Here is a 17,590-nt window from a genome sequence, read left to right on the forward strand (position 1 = left end):
TGCACCCCCCGGGCACACACTGGTTACTGGTGACAGCCTGCACCCCCCGGGCACACACTGGTCACTGGTGACAGCCTGCACCCCCCGGGCACACACTGGTTACTGGTGACAGCCTGCACCCCCCGGGTACACACTGGTTACTGGTGGCAGCCTGCACCCCCCGGGTACACACTGGTTACTGGTGGCAGCCTGCACCCCCCGGGCACACACTGGTTACTGGTGACAGCCTGCACCCCCGGGCACACACTGGTTACTGGTGACAGCCTGCACCCCCGGGCACACACTGGTTACTGGTGACAGCCTGCACCCCCGGGCACGCACTGGTTACTTGTGACAGCCTGCACCCCCCCGGGCACGCACTGGTTACTGGTGACAGCCTGCACCCCCCCGGGCACGCACTGGTTACTGGTGACAGCCTGCATCCCCCGGGCACGCACTGGTTACTGGTGACAGCCTGCACCCCCCGGGCACGCACTGGTTACTGGTGACAGCCTGCACCCCCCGGGAACAAACTGGTTACTGGTGACAGACTGCACCCCCGGTCACACACTGGTTACTGGTGACAGCCTGCACCCCCCGGGCACACACTGGTTACTGGTGACAGCCTGCTCCCCCGGGCACGCACTAGTTACTGGTGACAGCCTGCACCCCGGGGGGCACACACTGGTCACTGGTGACAGCCTGCACCCCCCGGGCACACACTGGTTACTGGTGACAGCCTGCACCCCTCGGGCACACACTGGTTACTGGTGACAGCCTGCACCCCCCGGGCACACACTGGTTACTGGTGACAGCCTGCACCCCCCGGGCACACACTGGTTACTGGTGACAGCCTGCACCCCTCGGGCACACACTGGTTACTGGTGACAGCCTGCACCCCCCGGGTACAAACTGGTTACTGGTGACAGCCTGCACCCCCCGGGCACACACTGGTTACTGGTGACAGCCTGCACCCCCGGGCACACACTGGTTACTGGTGACAGCCTGCACCCCCGGGCACACACTGGTTACTGGTGACAGCCTGCACCCCCCCGGGCACGCACTGGTTACTGGTGACAGCCTGCACCCCCCGGGCACGCACAGGTTACTGGTGACAGCCTGCACCCCCCTGGCACACACTGGTTACTGGTGACAGCCTGCACCCCCGGGCACACACTGGTCACTGGTGACAGCCTGCACCTGACGCGCCCCTGGGCCTGTGCTGAGTAGCGTTGCGCACGCGGGAGCCTACCCGGAGCCGGATCTGATAGGGGTAGTAGTCTCGTGGCGGTGACCCGGTCCGTGCCCAGGGAGTCAAGCTGAGTGGCAGTATATTAGCAGTAGATGTAGGAATACTACGCCATCCGTTGAATGCAGCTATGGAGCTGCCGCTGCAGGGCAGACCGCTGAGGCCGGTGGAAAGATGGTGCAGCGTGGATGGTATAACCCCCAACGGGAGGGGTATGGCCTCAGGGCAGCCGACGTGGATGATGGGGGTAGTAGGAACCACTCAGAGACGATGCGGTGTAGTTCAGGGTCTTTACTGGTGACAAAGATAGACCCTCCCGGAGTACTGGCTAGCGGTCGGGGCCTGGTCAGTCCTTGAGCAGATGGGATCCCCCTTGGCCAGGCGGAGTTGTAGGCCTCCCCAACTAATTGTACTCTTCTGGCTTCCTTGCTAGAGGCGGGTAAAGGTAGCCCACGTCCCTGAGTGTACCGTGTGGTGCTCACCCGTATGGCCGGTGACTCGGGACCTTCTAGTGGCTTCCGCTCCACGACGGCGGTGCTGGTCCCACGCGTGTGACCGTGCCTTCGGGTTTCTTGGCCAGAGGACCTGAAATCCCCTGCCGGGCGGTTTCTGCTGCTGGGTCTGGGTTAATCCCCACAGCCTCGGACTCCGGTGGTAACTCTTCAATCAGGGCGAGCTCTTCAGCTGCCAGCCCCTGATTCCTTTTAGCACTGCTCCCACTGAGCTCCTGATCTTTCTTTCCTAAGCTGCTCCTCTTCTTCTCTCTACTCTTCTCCTCTCTAACCCTGCCTCAGCCCCAGTTTTATATAGGGGAAGTTCTTCCCCTCCCAGGACTGGGCAGGAGGTGTGGCATGCATAGGATTCCTGACCAAGAGACCTCCCACCTGCTCTCAGACATAACATTGCTATTACTGTGGAGACCAGACCCCTGGGGTGCCACATTCCCCCCTAGTGAAAGTTAGTACTCCGGGACTAAACATACTTTTATAAACATAACAAGGTGCAAACAATAACATTCTAATAGAGACAACACATAAGGTGGTCACGGCGTGTCCGCAACCGGGTGTAACTTTTGAGGAAAACAAGGGTGTCCATTTCACCAACACAGGGAGACGTAACCAGGTAGGGGTCTGTCCTGCCCCGAGTCCTTAACAGTCTTTCAGTCCGTCCTGGGTTACGCTCCAACTATATGCACAAAGGATTCCCGGTAAATCCACCAAAGACTCCTATAAATAACTAGAAACACATAATTATACACAAGCAACAATAAACAGGTAAACATTAATAAAATAGCTTGAACATTTAGATCCTCCACCGTATGGGCAGCTGGCCTCTAGTGACCCTAGTGGACCTACGGAGCTGGTTGATTGGTCCTGAGCTACAGGGTATAGGAGCTGTCAAGGGTAAACTGGGCAGCCGTCTACGGACTCTTTGGCTCACTAGGGGTATGGCAGGCTCACTATAAGCAGAGGGTTGATTTTCCTGGTCTGCTTGTGTGGGACCTTCTGCCTCCTGGACCGGCTGTTCTTCCAGTTCTACCTGCGTCTCCGTAGGCACTTGGGATGCTGGTTGGAGGAACGTGAGGACGGGTACCACAACAGCACCATTGACTTGAGTCCAAGACCGAGGGAAGTCTCCGAGCACAGTACTAACCATATCTTCCCTTTCCTCTACGGGTCGAGGGTCCTCTTGTTCCTCTTCAGGGTTCCGTAGCTGTTCGGGACACTTCTTTAGGTGATCCCGGGATACAATGGCTGTGGTTTCCCCTCCGTCTTTACTGATTGTACAGATCTTCGGGTTGTCGTGGCTTGAGGGCAGTACGGTGTACGGGTCCTTCTCCCATTGGTCGTCCAACTTGTGGAGCCGTCTTTTCCTCTTCAAGACCTGCTCTCCGGGCACCAGGGGAACAGCGGGAGCATACTGGTTGTAAGTTTTCTCTTGTCTTTCCCTAGCTTGACAGAGACTACGCTCCACGCTCTCCTGTACTTTTCGGTATTGCTGCTGCCTCTCTGTGTCCCAGTTGGCTTCTGGTGAAGTGTCCTCGGGTGTCAGGACTCCCATCTCCAGATCAACAGGAAGCTTACCAGGTCTTGCCCTCATTAGGTAAGCCGGGGTACAGTTGGTGGAACCTACAGGGATGTGGTTGTATAGGTCCACCAGGTCGGGCAGCTTCTCAGGCCACAGACTGCGTTTCTCCAGGGGCAATGTTTTCAGGAGATCTATCACCACCTGGTTCATTTTCTCACAAAGTCCATTAGTTTGCGGGTGATAGGGTGTTGTTCTTATCTTCCGGCATCCATACAGGGTGCAGAACTCCTGGAAGACCTCCGCTTCAAAGGCAGGCCCCTGGTCCGTCAGCACCTGCTCCGGGTATCCATGCGGAAGGCAGAAGTGCTGCTGGAAGGCTCTAGCTGCTGTGTGAGCCGTTAAGTCCTTGACGGGGACGACAACCAAGAACCGGGAGTAGTGATCCACGATGGTTAACGCGTAGACGTAGCCACTTCTGCTTGGGGTCAGTTTTACATGATCCAAGGCTACCAGTTCCAACGGCTGTCTGGTGATGATGGACCGCAGGGGAGTCTTCTGGCTGGCACGGTCCCTCCTTCTTAAGTTGCATGGGCCACAGTCTCTGCACCACCTCTCGATGGTTCCTCTCATGCCTACCCAATGGAACCGCCCGCGCAGCAGGAACTCCAGCTTCTTCCATCCGAAATGCCCAGCTCCGTCGTGGTATGCCTCCATCACCATAGCTGCGTCTCTTATTGGCACCACTACTTGCCAGATTAGTTCATGCGTCCGGGAGTTAACCATTCTGCAGCACAACTTTCCCTTATAAAGGAACAGTCGACTCTTCTCAGCCCACAGTTGCTTGGCTTCCTCCGGAGCGTCTGGGTCAAGGCGTGCATCTGGCCGAGTCAGCATTTCCTTTACCAGACGGATGGCAGGGTCACTGTCTTGCGTCTCCACCCAGTTGTAATGAGGTAAGGGGTTGAACGTAGCGGTTTGCTTACTTCTTACACGGTGGGAATACTGGATAGTCCCATGACGGTGGAACGCGGGGAGCTCAACTTCTTCCAGTTCCTCTGAATCTTCCCCTACGTCCGGTAGGTTTGGCATCCTGGACAGGGCGTCTGCGTTGGTATTGGAGCGTCCTGCCCGGTATTTGATTGTAAACTCATAGTTGGACAAGCGGGCCATCCATCTCTGCTCTAGGGCACCGAGTCTTGCAGTGTCCAGGTGTGTCAACGGGTTGTTATCCGTGTACACGGTGAACCGGGAAGAAGCGAGGTAGTGCTTAAAGCGTTCGGTGACTGCCCACACCACTGCCAGGAACTCTAGCTTAAATGAGCTGTAATTCTCAGGGTTTCTTTCGGTGGGTCGCAGTTTTCGGCTGGCGTAAGCAATTACCCGTTCTTTCCCCTGCTGGATCTGGGATAGTACGGCTCCTAGCCCGATGTTACTGGCGTCGGTGTAGAGGATAAAGGGCTGGCTATAATCCGGGTACGCCAGGATTTCATCCCCCGTATGGGCCATCTTCAGCTGGCGGAAGGACTCTTCTTCCAACTTCTCCCATCTGAAGGGCGGCTTCTGGTTCTTGGCCTTCCTGGACTGGCCTATCAGGAGGTCCTGCATAGGAGCTGCCTTTTTGGTGAAACCGGGAATGAACCTTCGGTAGTAGCCTACCAACCCGAGGAACTGCCTCACTTCCTTTACGCTGGAGGGGCTTGGCCATTCCTTAATTGCGGTGATCTTATCAGGGTCGGGAGCCACTCCGTCAGCACTCACCACATGTCCCAGGTACTGCACCTTTGGCTTCAGGAGGTGACACTTGGAAGGTTTCACCTTTAAGCCGTAACTTGCCAGAGCTTCAAACACTTCCGCCAGGTGCTTCAGGTGGTCCTCGTAGGTCTTGGAGTAGACGATGACATCGTCCAGGTATAACAGGACCGTCTCAAAGTTCCGGTGTCCCAGACAGCACTCCATCAATCGCTGGAAGGTTCCTGGTGCGTTGCAGAGTCCAAACGGCATGCAGGTAAACTCGCTAAGTCCCATCGGGGTGGTGAATGCGGTCTTCTCCCGATCCGCCTCTGCTACAGGAACCTGCCAGTACCCGCTAGTGAGATCCAAGGTGGAGAAGAAGTTAGCAGATTTTAAAGCAGCCAAAGACTCCTCTATTCTTGGTAAGGGGTACGCATCTTTGTGTGTGATACGGTTAATTTTCCGGTAATCCACACACATTCTCATGGTGTTGTCTTTCTTTTTGACCAAGACTAGTGGAGCTGCCCAGGGGCTACAGCTATCCCTGATTACCCCAGCCTCCTTCATGTCTCTAAGCATCCCCTTGGCGTGTTGGTAGTGTGCAGGGGGTACGGGCCGATACCTCTCTTTTATGGGAGGATGGTCTCCCGTGGGGATGTGGTGTTCTACCCCCTTGACTCGCCCGAAGTCTAACGGGTGTTTACTAAACACTCTCTCGTACTCTTGAACCACCCGGTAGACTCCCTGTTTCTGGTGGGAGGGAGTGGAGTCAGTACCCAAATGTAGTTGCTGACACCAATCCTCCATTATTTTCTCAGAGCCGTTACCTTCCTCCGGATGAGATGGAGGCAAGGGTTCCACAGACTGTATAGAATTTTGGTTGATAGTATATAATTTGGCTAGCGTAGCATACCGGGGCAGGTATACTTCCCTTTTCCCAATATTTATTATGCGAACGGGTACCCTCCCATGGCGTACATCAACTACCCCCCGGGCTGTCAAAATGGTGGGCCTACTGTCTGAGTAGACTGGCTCTACCATGGCCTGGTAATCTCTACCTCTCAGACCAATAGCTGCCCGGCACCAAATCATCATTTCACTTTTCGGGGGTATGGCAATAGGGAAAGGGTCACACATTCTTACGCTACCAATCTCACCGCTGGAGAGTTCCACTTGTTGCCGTCGCATCAGTGCCCGGATCTCTTTCTGGAGCACTCGCTGCTGGCCGGAGCTGGCGTTCTTGGCAACCTGCTGTAAAATGAAAATCACCTCTGCAAGACAATTTTCAATCACATTAGTTCCTAGAGTTATCTTTGGGTGACTCTCGCGCTTGTCAATGTCCACAATGATCAGTCCCTGTGCTGCCAGTTCGACTCTACCGATTTTAATGGTCATCTCTTTAAATCCGATCTGCGGCACGGGTTGACCATTGCTGGCAATGATACTCAAGTCGTCGTCAGGGTAGCGGGTTATATCCGAGTCATTCCAGTACTGCTTGAAGAGCACGTACGGGATGGTGGTGACCTGTGACCCGGTGTCCAGTAGGGCACTCATAGGAATGCCATCCAGTACCACGGGTAAGACTGGACGTCCTCCCACATATTTGTCGCGCCAGCTCGATGGGCCTGGTGATCTTTTTCCTGGGGGTTGGCCCTCTACCCCAGGTTGTGCCAGTTTAAAGGACAGTACCTTGCCATATGTCCGGGTTGATTGCAGCGGCGGCAGATGGGTTGTCCGTCCTCGTTGTATCGGTCGCTGGGTCTTCCTCTGGCCGGTGGGGTCCTCCTGGGTCGACGCCACGGGATGTCCTCCGGTCCGGATGCCAGCTGGATCTTCCCTGGAGTGGAAACCTGTAAAGACTGCACAGTTCGGGTTAGCGCAGCAACGCTTTTAGCTAGCTCTTGGACCTGATGGTGCAGGTCTGGAGCCGGGTCATTGTTCAAAGCCTGCGCATCAGCCCCCACAGGCCCTGCCGACAAGGGCGCCGCCTCCTGGTGGTAAGTGATAGCTGGGCGCCTGTGGGTCACAACGCCACCCGGTGCCGGTTCTCGGAGCACCCGGATGGCTCTGTCCTTGAACTGTGCAAAGTCCAGATGAGGATCCTGTAAGGCTATGGCCCGCAACTGGGTTCGGTGGACATTGCAATATAGTCCCTCTATAAATTGTTCGGTCAACAGCCTGTCCTCGTTTCCCACGCTGTCGGGGTCGGTCTGCTTAATGGCTCTCAGGGCCTCTTGTAGGTTTAGTGCATAGTCCCTTATACTCTCATGTGCTCGCTGCTTGCACCCATAGAATTTAAGCTTAATCTCGGCTGAGGTGCGGGTATCAAAGGTGTCCCTCAGCCGGGTTAGTATCCCCGCGACAGTCCTCCTCCCAGGTGGCCAGGACTTTACCTCCCTTTGGGCTGCCCCGGTTAGTTGGGCCACCAGGATGCTCACTTTTTGCTCTTCTGTGAGGGGGTACACCTGGAAGAGGCTATCCAGCTTTTCTCTAAAGTCATTCATGGTATGTGACTCCCCTGAGTATTGGGGTAGCCAGGCTGCTCCCGGGATATAGGGCATGGTAAAAGGCATGACTGCAGCAGCGCTGGCGCTGGCGGGGGTTGAGGCAGTGAAGCTCTCCTCCGTATCCGACATCTTCCTCCCCCTAGTGGACCGTGGCCTACCTTGCGATGATCCTCTTCCGTAGGCCGCGGCTCCGCAGTGGATCGTCAGGGTTGAGGACCTTCCGTCGCGCTCCTGTGACGTCAGCGTCTGCTGGGCTCCTTCCAGGACCTTACGCGACGTCTGGACGTGAGGCGGGGCTTCAGTTCTCGCGCGCTTTTGGAGTCCACGCCCCTCTTCTTCCCGCGCGGCGTCTTCAAGATGGCGTCCAACGGCGGGAAAACTCCACGGAAGGCGGGAAGAAGGCTGAAAATGGCGCCGGATGGCGGGAAAACTTCACGGATGGCGGGAAGAAGGCTGAAGATGGCGGGAATCTTCACCACAGGTTAGTTTAAAAGTCTCTTTTTCAGGCACGCAGTACCCGGTGGTTGCGGGCACGTTATCCTGCCGACTACGCCAAAAGCTGACGCGCCCCTGGGCCTGTGCTGAGTAGCGTTGCGCATGCGGGAGCCTACCCGGAGCCAGATCTGATAGGGGTAGTAGTCTCGTGGCGGTGACCCGGTCCGTGCCCAGGGAGTCAAGCTGAGTGGCAGTATATTAGCAGTAGATGTAGGACGACTACGCCACCCGTTGAATGCAGCTATGGAGCTGCCGCTGCAGGGCAGACCGCTGAGGCCGGTGGAAAGATGGTGCAGCGTGGATGGTATAACCCCCAACGGGAGGGGTATGGCCTCAGGGCAGCCGACGTGGATGATGGGGGTAGTAGGAACCACTCAGAGACGATGCGGTGTAGTTCAGGGTCTTTACTGGTGACAAAGATAGACCCTCCCGGAGTACTGGCTAGCAGTCGGGGCCTGGTCAGTCCTTGAGCAGATGGGATCCCCCTTGGCCAGGCGGAGTTGTAGGCCTCCCCAACTAATTGTACTCTTCTGGCTTCCTTGCTAGAGGCGGGTAAAGGTAGCCCACGTCCCTGAGTGTACCGTGTGGTGCTCACCCGTATGGCCGGTGACTCGGGACCTTCTAGTGGCTTCCGCTCCACGACGGCGGTGCTGGTCCCACGCGTGTGACCGTGCCTTCGGGTTTCTTGGCCAGAGGACCTGAAATCCCCTGCCGGGCGGTTTCTGCTGCTGGGTCTGGGTTAATCCCCACAGCCTCGGACTCCGGGTCCGGTGGTAACTCTTCAATCAGGGCGAGCTCTTCAGCTGCCAGCCCCTGATTCCTTTTAGCACTGCTCCCACTGAGCTCCTGATCTTTCTTTCCTAAGCTGCTCCTCTTCTTCTCTCTACTCTTCTCCTCTCTAACCCTGCCTCAGCCCCAGTTTTATATAGGGGAAGTTCTTCCCCTCCCAGGACTGGGCAGGAGGTGTGGCATGCATAGGATTCCTGACCAAGAGACCTCCCACCTGCTCTCAGACATAACATTGCTATTACTGTGGAGACCAGACCCCTGGGGTGCCACACACCCCCGGGCACACACTGGTTACTGGTGACAGCCTGCACCCCCCGGGCACACACTGGTTACTGGTGACAGCCTGCACCCCCGGGCACACACTGGTTACTGGTGACAGCCTGCACCCCCGGGCACACACTGGTTACTGGTGACAGCCTGCACCCCCCGGGCACACACTGGTTACTGGTGACAGCCTGCACCCCCGGGCACACACTGGTTACTGTTGACAGCCTGCACCCCCGGGCACACACTGGTTACTGGTGACAGCCTGTACACCCCCCCCCCGGCACGCACTGGTTACTGGTGACAGCCTGCACCCCCCGGGCACGCACTGGTTACTGGTGACAGCCTGCACCCCCGGGCACACACTGGTTACTGGTGACAGCCTGCACCCCCGGGCACACACTGGTTACTGGTGATAGCCTGCACCCCCCCCGGGCACGCACTGGTTACTGGTGACATCCTGCACCCCCCGGGCATGCACTGGTTACTGGTGACAGCCTGCACCCCCCGGGCATGCACTGGTTACTGGTGACAGCCTGCACCCCCCGGGCACACACTGGTTACTGGTGACAGCCTGCACCCCCGGGCACACACTGGTTACTGGTGACAGCCTGCACCCCCCGGGCACACACTGGTTACTGGTGACAGCCTGCACCCCCGGGCACACACTGGTTACTGGTGACAGCCTGCACCCCCCGGGTACACACTGGTTACTGGTGACAGCCTGCACCCCCCGGGTACACACCGGTTACTGGTGACAGCCTGCACCCCCCGGGCACACACTGGTTACTGGTGACAGCCTGCACCCCCCGGGCACACACTGGTTACTGGTGACAGCCTGCACCCCCGGGCACACACTGGTTACTGGTGACAGCCTGCACCCCCCGGGTACACACTGGTTACTGGTGACAGCCTGCACCCCCCGGGCACACACTGGTTACTGGTGACAGCCTGCACCCCCGGGCACACACTGGTTACTGGTGACAGCCTGCACCCCCGGGCACACACTGGTTACTGGTGACAGCCTGCACCCCCCGGGCACACACTGGTTACTGGTGACAGCCTGCACCCCCGGGCACACACTGGTTACTGGTGACAGCCTGCACCCCCCGGGTACACACTGGTTACTGGTGACAGCCTGCACCCCCGGGCACACACTGGTTACTGGTGACAGCCTGCACCCCCGGGCACACACTGGTTACTGGTCACAGCCTGCACCCCCGGGCACACACTGGTTACTGGTGACAGCCTGCACCCCCGGGCACGCACAGGTTACTGGTGACAGCCTGCACCCCCCGGGTACACACTGGTTACTGGTGACAGCCTGCACCCCCGGGCACACACCGGTTACTGGTGACAGCCTGCACCCCCGGGCACACACCGGTTACTGGTGACAGCCTGCACCCCCGGGCACACACAAGTGTCTGTCACCCTGTCCTCTCTATAAATAGCGGCCCGCAGCTCCCTCCTCTGGACCCGGGGCTGCTGTCATCTGCGATTGGATTTAAATAGCTTCCTCCGTCCTGCCCTCCCGCGGCCGGGACGCTGGCAGTGGCCGCAGAGTCGCAGCATTGTTTGGGAGCAGCAGGAATGTGAAGATGGCTGCTGACCTGGGAGAGCTGCTTGTGCCTTACATGCCCACCATCAGGGTGCCCAAGTCAGGGGACAGGGTCTACAAGACGGAGTGCGCCTTCTCCTATGACTCCCCTGTGAGTGAGTGAGTGGTGGGCTCGGGGTGAGTGGGCTCCCGCATGGCTTCTGTTTTGCTCCGGGAGATCGGGGCGATCACTCCACGTGACGCTGACACGATCCTCCCGTGATCTCCTGCGCTGCTGGCCGATCAGCCCACGACCCCCGTGTGATCACGGGGATTTCACCACCGGGGAATCTCCTGCCTCGTGTGGGGGCTGTGGATGGACCGGATCAGGGAGTGACCTGAGATGTCCTGCTCCTGTCCATAGGGAGATCGTCCTCCCGACACTCATGTACGTTGTAACAATGGAATTGATCCAGAGTGCTAATTATGTAAGAATTGGAAATGTTCTGTTTGTTTCCATAGTGACAAAGTAATATTTTTTTCATAAAAGTTTAGATTTATTTGTTTTTCACCATAACATTGACCCATAGTTGGTCAATAAGTATCTTCAGATTAGACAGTGATGATTCTGGTCTCATCCACATGTCTGGTACTGTCATCCACTGTGGATGTACCCACAGGCTAAATATTTTTTTTGGGCTAGTTATTTATTCAATAATTTTTCTGGTGCCTTTTTTTTTACGTCCATTTTTTAAAGTACCGCATGTTTTACATGGTCACATTGGCATTTCTACAGATTATCTACTAGAATATGCACCTCCAACCTGTTTGTTTTCATCTAATAGAAATGTCATAGCCCACAAATGTATTTGAACCCCCTTTATACTTCACTAAAAAAGGCATTTTTATAAATGCCACGTGTGACGTCACTTACGGAATAACTGTATGGCCGTCGTTTTATTTCTATATTTTTTCATTAATCATTAGTACACATGGCATAAGAAATGTTGTAATAGATCTTATTAGACAACTCCTGTCTCCTCCCTGACAGATCATTCATTCTCAATTTGTGGTTAAAATGTCTTCAGTGAAGACAGATTTCCCCATTACTAAGATAGATGACAGTTGGTGCTCATTAAGTTCTATGGAGACTTGTAACTGTTACCAAATGAGAACTTGCAGCAAAATACGGTATCTGTGTTTGCCTCTAGCTCCTCCTTATGAATCCATCGAATTTTAAAAGCACCGACTGTTATTTCCTATCTCAGCAATGGGGAATAAAGATTTTGCTAGAGTGAAGGATCTGTTCTAGTAGGAGAAAGAAGCAGACTTCTCTGATAATGAAATGAAAATTAAAACAACGGATATTTTTAGACATCACTATGTGAAAATTTAGAGGAACCAGTTATTCAAAATACATAATTTTTTTTAATACATTGACTCCCTCATATGTCTGACTTCCAACTACTTTTACTTAATACATCTATAAACGTTAGGGCTCGTGCGATCCATCAAAACTTCGGATACCACTCGGACCCATATTATTCTGTGGGGCTGTGAACATGTCTGTTTTTTTTTTTTTCTTTCCCATTGGTACGAGGAAAAATCGCTTTTGGATCTGATTATCAATCGCACTCAGCCTTGCAAATCAGTGAGTTAGTGGAAAGCATCGAACTCCACTCGGATGACATTTGAGTGCAGTCTGATTTCCATGGAGTCTGATCACACTTTGATCACAGTGTGTTTGCTTAATCGACCCGGATTAATTCTCTCGGATTACATAGTCTTAGGTAAAGTTCCCATGATGAGTTTTTGATGCTGTGTATTATAGCTGCGCACAAAACTCAACGTCTTACAGTTCCAGTAAATCAGACGGGATTTACAGAAATCTCATGCCCATTGTTTATTTTACGCTGTGTAAGCCTCCCTGCTGTGCTTTTAAAATCCCAATATATTAATTTTTATTGCACTAAATATACATTTTCTTTGCGGATTTTCCCCATAGTCCTGAATGAGATGAGGAAAATCTGCAGGTAAAAAGTATATTTTTGGTGCTTTTCTGCGGCGCAGTCACATGTAATCTGCACATGACTTTATCAATAAAAGATTTATCATAGCTAAATAACTGGGAGTATGAAAAACAAAGTAGTATAAAACCTGACATGCCAGAAGCAGACAAAATCAGCAGCCTTAAAAATGTGTGTGAGAAAAAAAGCAATGAAAAAGTGCAAGTGCAGAAAATGTACAACATAAAAACTGATGGTGGGAACTTGGCCTTAGGCGGCTTTTGCAGCAGTCTGATAACTGTAATAGAGATGAGCAATTTACTTTTCGGTGCCCTGGTCCAGTGTCCGATCTGGTCCTCCATGGCAGCTGGTTTTCACTCCTGCTGTCTGCATTCTGGGCACCTCTGGCACTTACAAGGCCCAGTGACCTCAGAATTAATGTGGGGACCAGTAAGTGACCCCGATGCACAGCCACGGATGTCGCTGCCACAGAGTACTGGACTGGACGTCGGGCCAGGGCAACGCGAACTGAATGGCTCAACTCTATCTTACATTAGTATTTAAAATCCAGAATCAGGAGTGGAACCAACACGAAGGGCTCGTGCACACTGCCAGTTCCCTTGGATGGGCAGCACGGTGGCTCAGTGGTTAGCACGGCAGCCTTGCCACACTGGGGTCCTGGCTTCAAATCCCACCAAGGACAACATCTGCAAGGCGTTTGGTGTTCTCCCCGTGTTTGCGTGGGTTTTCTCCGAGTTCTCCGGTTTCCTCCCACACTCCAAAGACATACTGATAGGGAATTTAGATTGTGAGCCCCAATGGGGACAGTGCCGATAATGTCTGTAAAGCGCTGTGGAATTAATGGCGCTATGAATATATATAAGTGAGTAAAATAAATAAATAAAAAATGAGCGCTATACATTATTTAGGATAGCACTTGTACCCATAATATTCTATGGAGCTGTGCAGTTTTTTTTTTTTTGGGTTTTCTTTCCTTCCTTCGGACAAAGCGGTCTGCGGCAAAATTTTGAGACCTGTCCGATTTGATCCGAAAGTCCATGAAAAACACATGATCACACTCAGATGACACACGAGTGCAGTCCGATATTCCACGGACTGACAGAATGAAGTATTTTCATCTCCACGGCTGAGAAAAACTGATGCCACGCTGATCAAAGTCTGATCAGAATAATCAGATCGTTTTTCTCGGATGTGGAGAAAATGGCCCAAAATGAAGCGATTCATGGGCTCTCTCCTGGTTCTGACTTACAGATACTGGTGAAACTAAATCAGCTTTGATTTGATAGTTTTCACATTCCATAACATTTTTAATTGATGAGCGTTGTTAAAAACTAATTTTTTTATTTTATTTATTTTTTTAATTTGTCTTACGCCACCATAAATTCTAACCTTCTCGGCATTTAATAGGTTGGTTGAACCTTTCCCGATGTCCTAGGTAAAATCCTGATTTTGTGGCCTGAGCCTTTACGTTAAATTACAGGCGCAGATTGTATTCTTCATATCAGTGTTGCCTTTTAAACTTCCTAAGTCCATTTTAAAAGTGACTCAGCTGTCTGGCGTTCATCACGCTGCTGCACCGACTATTTATAACCGCACTCCTCAGGTCTCAAGTGTCACGCTGCAGTTTACCCACCCGGTGGAATCCAACGATTTGAGGAGGCTGTGGGGCGAGCCGAAAACTGAATATATTCAATCTTTTACTTCTAGAGGGTCATCCTGCTGTGTGTATATGCTCATAAGTTCTCCGGGTACCTCGTCGACAATAGAGCTCACTGTGTCCCTTGTATGAGAACATTCATCGTTATTTATATTGGCTCTAATTAGAGTAAGAGGATGTGCAGGACCATTCAAGCAGCCATGTTGGTAGTTCATGACCACTTTACCAAAGCCCTGCAATCACCCTCCTACCAACTGGCACCTCTTCTGATTAGTAGGCTTGGTGCGACACCATTGTTTTAGAACGCATGCGTGCTAATCCGAGGGGGCAACGGATGCTGACAGGTAGGAGGTGGTTCTCAGGACTGTGGTCTGGTGTTATAGGCCCCAGTATAACAAGAGAAATGCTGCCTGCTTTTTTGATGCAGCTGTTTTCCTGCCAGAGAAAGGTTGTCAGCAGATTTAGCTGCAGAAACAAACACGTGTGTGAACATAGCCTGACGGAGTTTGAGCCGAGTGTCATTTGCATAATCTGCCCCGATTCTTCCGCACTAGAGAACATGCGCTCGTGTGACCCCGGCCTAACTTGGAGGAATGCTATCTGTTGTTTTGATATATATATGAGAAACTTTTTTTTTTTCTCCAATCGGATCAGACTCTGATCAGAGTGTGATTAGCATAATCGGACAGATTTTCTCAGATGAGAGAAAACCAGCCATGTGACCCTTACCTTAAAGATGTCAGTGACCTAACTTTGGGGTACGTCATCAATATCAGATCAGTGGGGGTCCGGCACCTAGTATGACCAGGATCAGCTTTTATTGGTGCTAGACAGATGTAAACAGTGCATGGGGATAAATGACGCGCCCCTGGGCCTGCTGTGTCGTGCGGCATCGCGCGCACGGGGGCTTACCCGGAGCCGGATCAGATGGGGGTAGTAGTCTCGTGGCGGTGACCCGGTCCGTGCCCAGGGAGTCAAACTGAGCGGCAGTCTTTAGCAGTAGATGTTAGAATGTTCGACTACGCCACCCGTTGAATGCGGCTATGAAGCCGCCGCTGCAGGGCAGACCGCTGAGGCCGGTGGTAAGGTTGTGCAGCGTAGCTGGTAGAACCCCCAACGGGAGGGGTATGACCTCAGGGCAGCAGATGTGGAAGATAGTGGTAGTGATGGTGCAGCAAGGAAGCTCAGAGACGTGTGGTGCAGTTTCAAGGCTTTTACTCACAGGTGTTGCTCCGGTCACTTCGGCCAGCAGTGACCACCCGAGCCGTGCTGCGTCCACCAGGTGCGGGACTCGGCCAACCCCCAGGCAGTTCCAGAGCGTGGTCCCAAGCTCCCCTCTATTCCTTCCTACGGGCCGTCCTCACCAGGGACCCAACTTTGTCCGGCTCCCTCGGGTCTTTTGGTGGCGAAACCTTTCCCGGCTTCCCTGACCCTATGCGTGGTTTGCCTTCCTGGTGGATATGGTGAGGGGTCGCGCCAAAACTTGTCCACGACCTCCGGTTCCTGGCTAAGGATGTTTAGCCTCTACCAGTTTGGGATCCGGTACCCTCTTCTGCCAACCCTTCACCCGTTAACTTGTTCTCTTGTGGGATCTCAGGGTTCCCTCTATTCTTACGTCTCTGGGCCTTTCTTGGTGTTTCTGTTCCTCCTCTCTGTGCTTCAGGCCTGGCTCTGGAGCTGGGCCCAGACGGAGCCACAGCTCCCCCTCAGCCCTCTCTGGCTGAGCTCCTCTCTGAACAGACCCTCCTCTGAACAGGACCCTGTCTAAAGATGGTGCCCACCTCTTATACTCCCTCTGACACCCGAGCCCAGGTGACTAGCACCCAATGGGCTCCTTCCTATGCCCAGAGTCCCTCCCCTGACTGCTCCTACACTACTGGGATGTTCCCCCCCCCCCCCCTCCCACTCCAGCCAGGGACAGACGCTGTCGTACCTGCACATCTATCTGGTGGGAGTACTGTTGTTCTGTCCCCCGGAAATGGGATGAGTGTAGTGCATGCAACTAACTGAGCTCGGTCCCACACTCCATCCTTACCCGGGAGTGGAATACCACACCTCTGGTTTGAGGTGCAATACCCCTGTAGCAGCCGAGTCCTCGGGGTGCTACATAAACAGCCCTGCTCCTTTCACTGTTTATCAGCTGTTGCCAAAAATTGCACATCAGCACTTATAGTCTCTCATATACATCCTGTTGTCAGGATTAACCATGTTAAACTCCAGGTATAGGCACAATGGCGCTGTTATACTGATTTAAGAGAAAAAAGAACAAATTTCCAGCTCACCTGAAGTGATCCAGGAGCGGAGCACGGAGAATCGTCCTGACCAGACGCTAAGTAGATAGACAGAGAAAGGTATCCATCTCCAGCAAGATTAAAATTCGACTTTATTTCTTTCCCAAAAAAATACATTACAAAGGCGTTCTTAAGCAGCTTTGACAAAGAACGCCTTTGTAGCGTTCGAAACGCTTTGTTGGATGTCCTAGTTGCATGGACTAATTTTGCACATGAAGTGATTATGTTTTCCATTCCTGGATGAATTTTAAATGATTTTTTTTGGAAAGAAATAAAGTTGTATTTTAATCTTGCTGGAGCTGGATACCTTTCTTCGTCTATACACGGATTTCAGTGAAGAAATCTGTAGCCTGGTCTTTGTTAAATTGTCATTCTAAATTTTGATTTCCTAATCTCTTTGTGCATCGGGGTGTGACTGTAGGTGGGGTCTTCAGCTCTGCCACATCCCCTCCGCATCCTCTGGTGTCTGTACCTTCTTCCTCATTTAAATTTTGCACTGGCGCCGTCCCAGCTGTTGGCAACGCTTGCACGGATTGATCTGGTGGCAGTCTTCAGGAAAATGGCGCCTTTGCCAGCGCATGAGCAGATCGACCTCTGGTGGTCCTCAGTAAAATGGTGGCGGTGCATGCGCAGTATGATATCTCTGCTCATTATTGAAATGAGACCTAAATCTGTGCATGCTCTGACGCTGGCGCTATATTCCTGATGCCCACCTGTCTCCAGATCTATCTGTGCAAGCCCCACCTTCAGCTAGGACGGCGCCAGCGCGTAATTTGAATGACTAAGAAGACAAATACACCAGAGGCAGCAGAGGGGCCGTGGCAGAGCCAAAGACCCTACCTGCAGTCAAACCCAGATGCACAAAGAGTTTAAGAATCCAAAACTAATGATTTAACAAAAACGAGGTTGCGGATTTCTTCACTAAAGGGATCTATTAAATCAGTATGGCAGCACCATTATGCCCATACCTTTAGATTAACCAGGATAATCCTGATGACAGGTTCTCTTTAAATAGGATCTGATCCCGCAGTTTTCG

The 17,590-nt window shown here is 53.0% G+C and overlaps 1 protein-coding gene across 4 annotated transcripts in view; it reads left to right on the top strand.

The window, feature by feature from the left end:
- Positions 1 to 10,522: 10,522 nt before the first annotated feature.
- USP13 (ubiquitin specific peptidase 13) overlaps positions 10,523 to 17,590 on the top strand; it is a 182,497-nt gene continuing 175,429 nt past the window's right edge. Inside the window, exon 1 of one of the 4 annotated variants that reach the window (XM_073674963.1) lies at positions 10,523 to 10,751. In XM_073674963.1, coding sequence (XP_073531064.1) covers positions 10,641 to 10,751 — 111 coding nt within the window. In that variant the 5' untranslated portion in view covers positions 10,523 to 10,640. Of the gene's footprint in view, positions 10,778 to 17,590 lie in introns of all 4 variants that reach the window. The other 3 variants (XM_073674966.1, XM_073674965.1, XM_073674964.1) reach the window with 3 other exon arrangements.

The sequence above is a fragment of the Phyllobates terribilis genome, unplaced genomic scaffold, assembly GCF_046119375.1.
Source record: "Phyllobates terribilis strain yellow unplaced genomic scaffold, ASM4611937v1 Scaffold_3__8_contigs__length_932513732, whole genome shotgun sequence".
In the NCBI taxonomy this organism is placed as follows: domain Eukaryota; kingdom Metazoa; phylum Chordata; class Amphibia; order Anura; family Dendrobatidae; genus Phyllobates; species Phyllobates terribilis.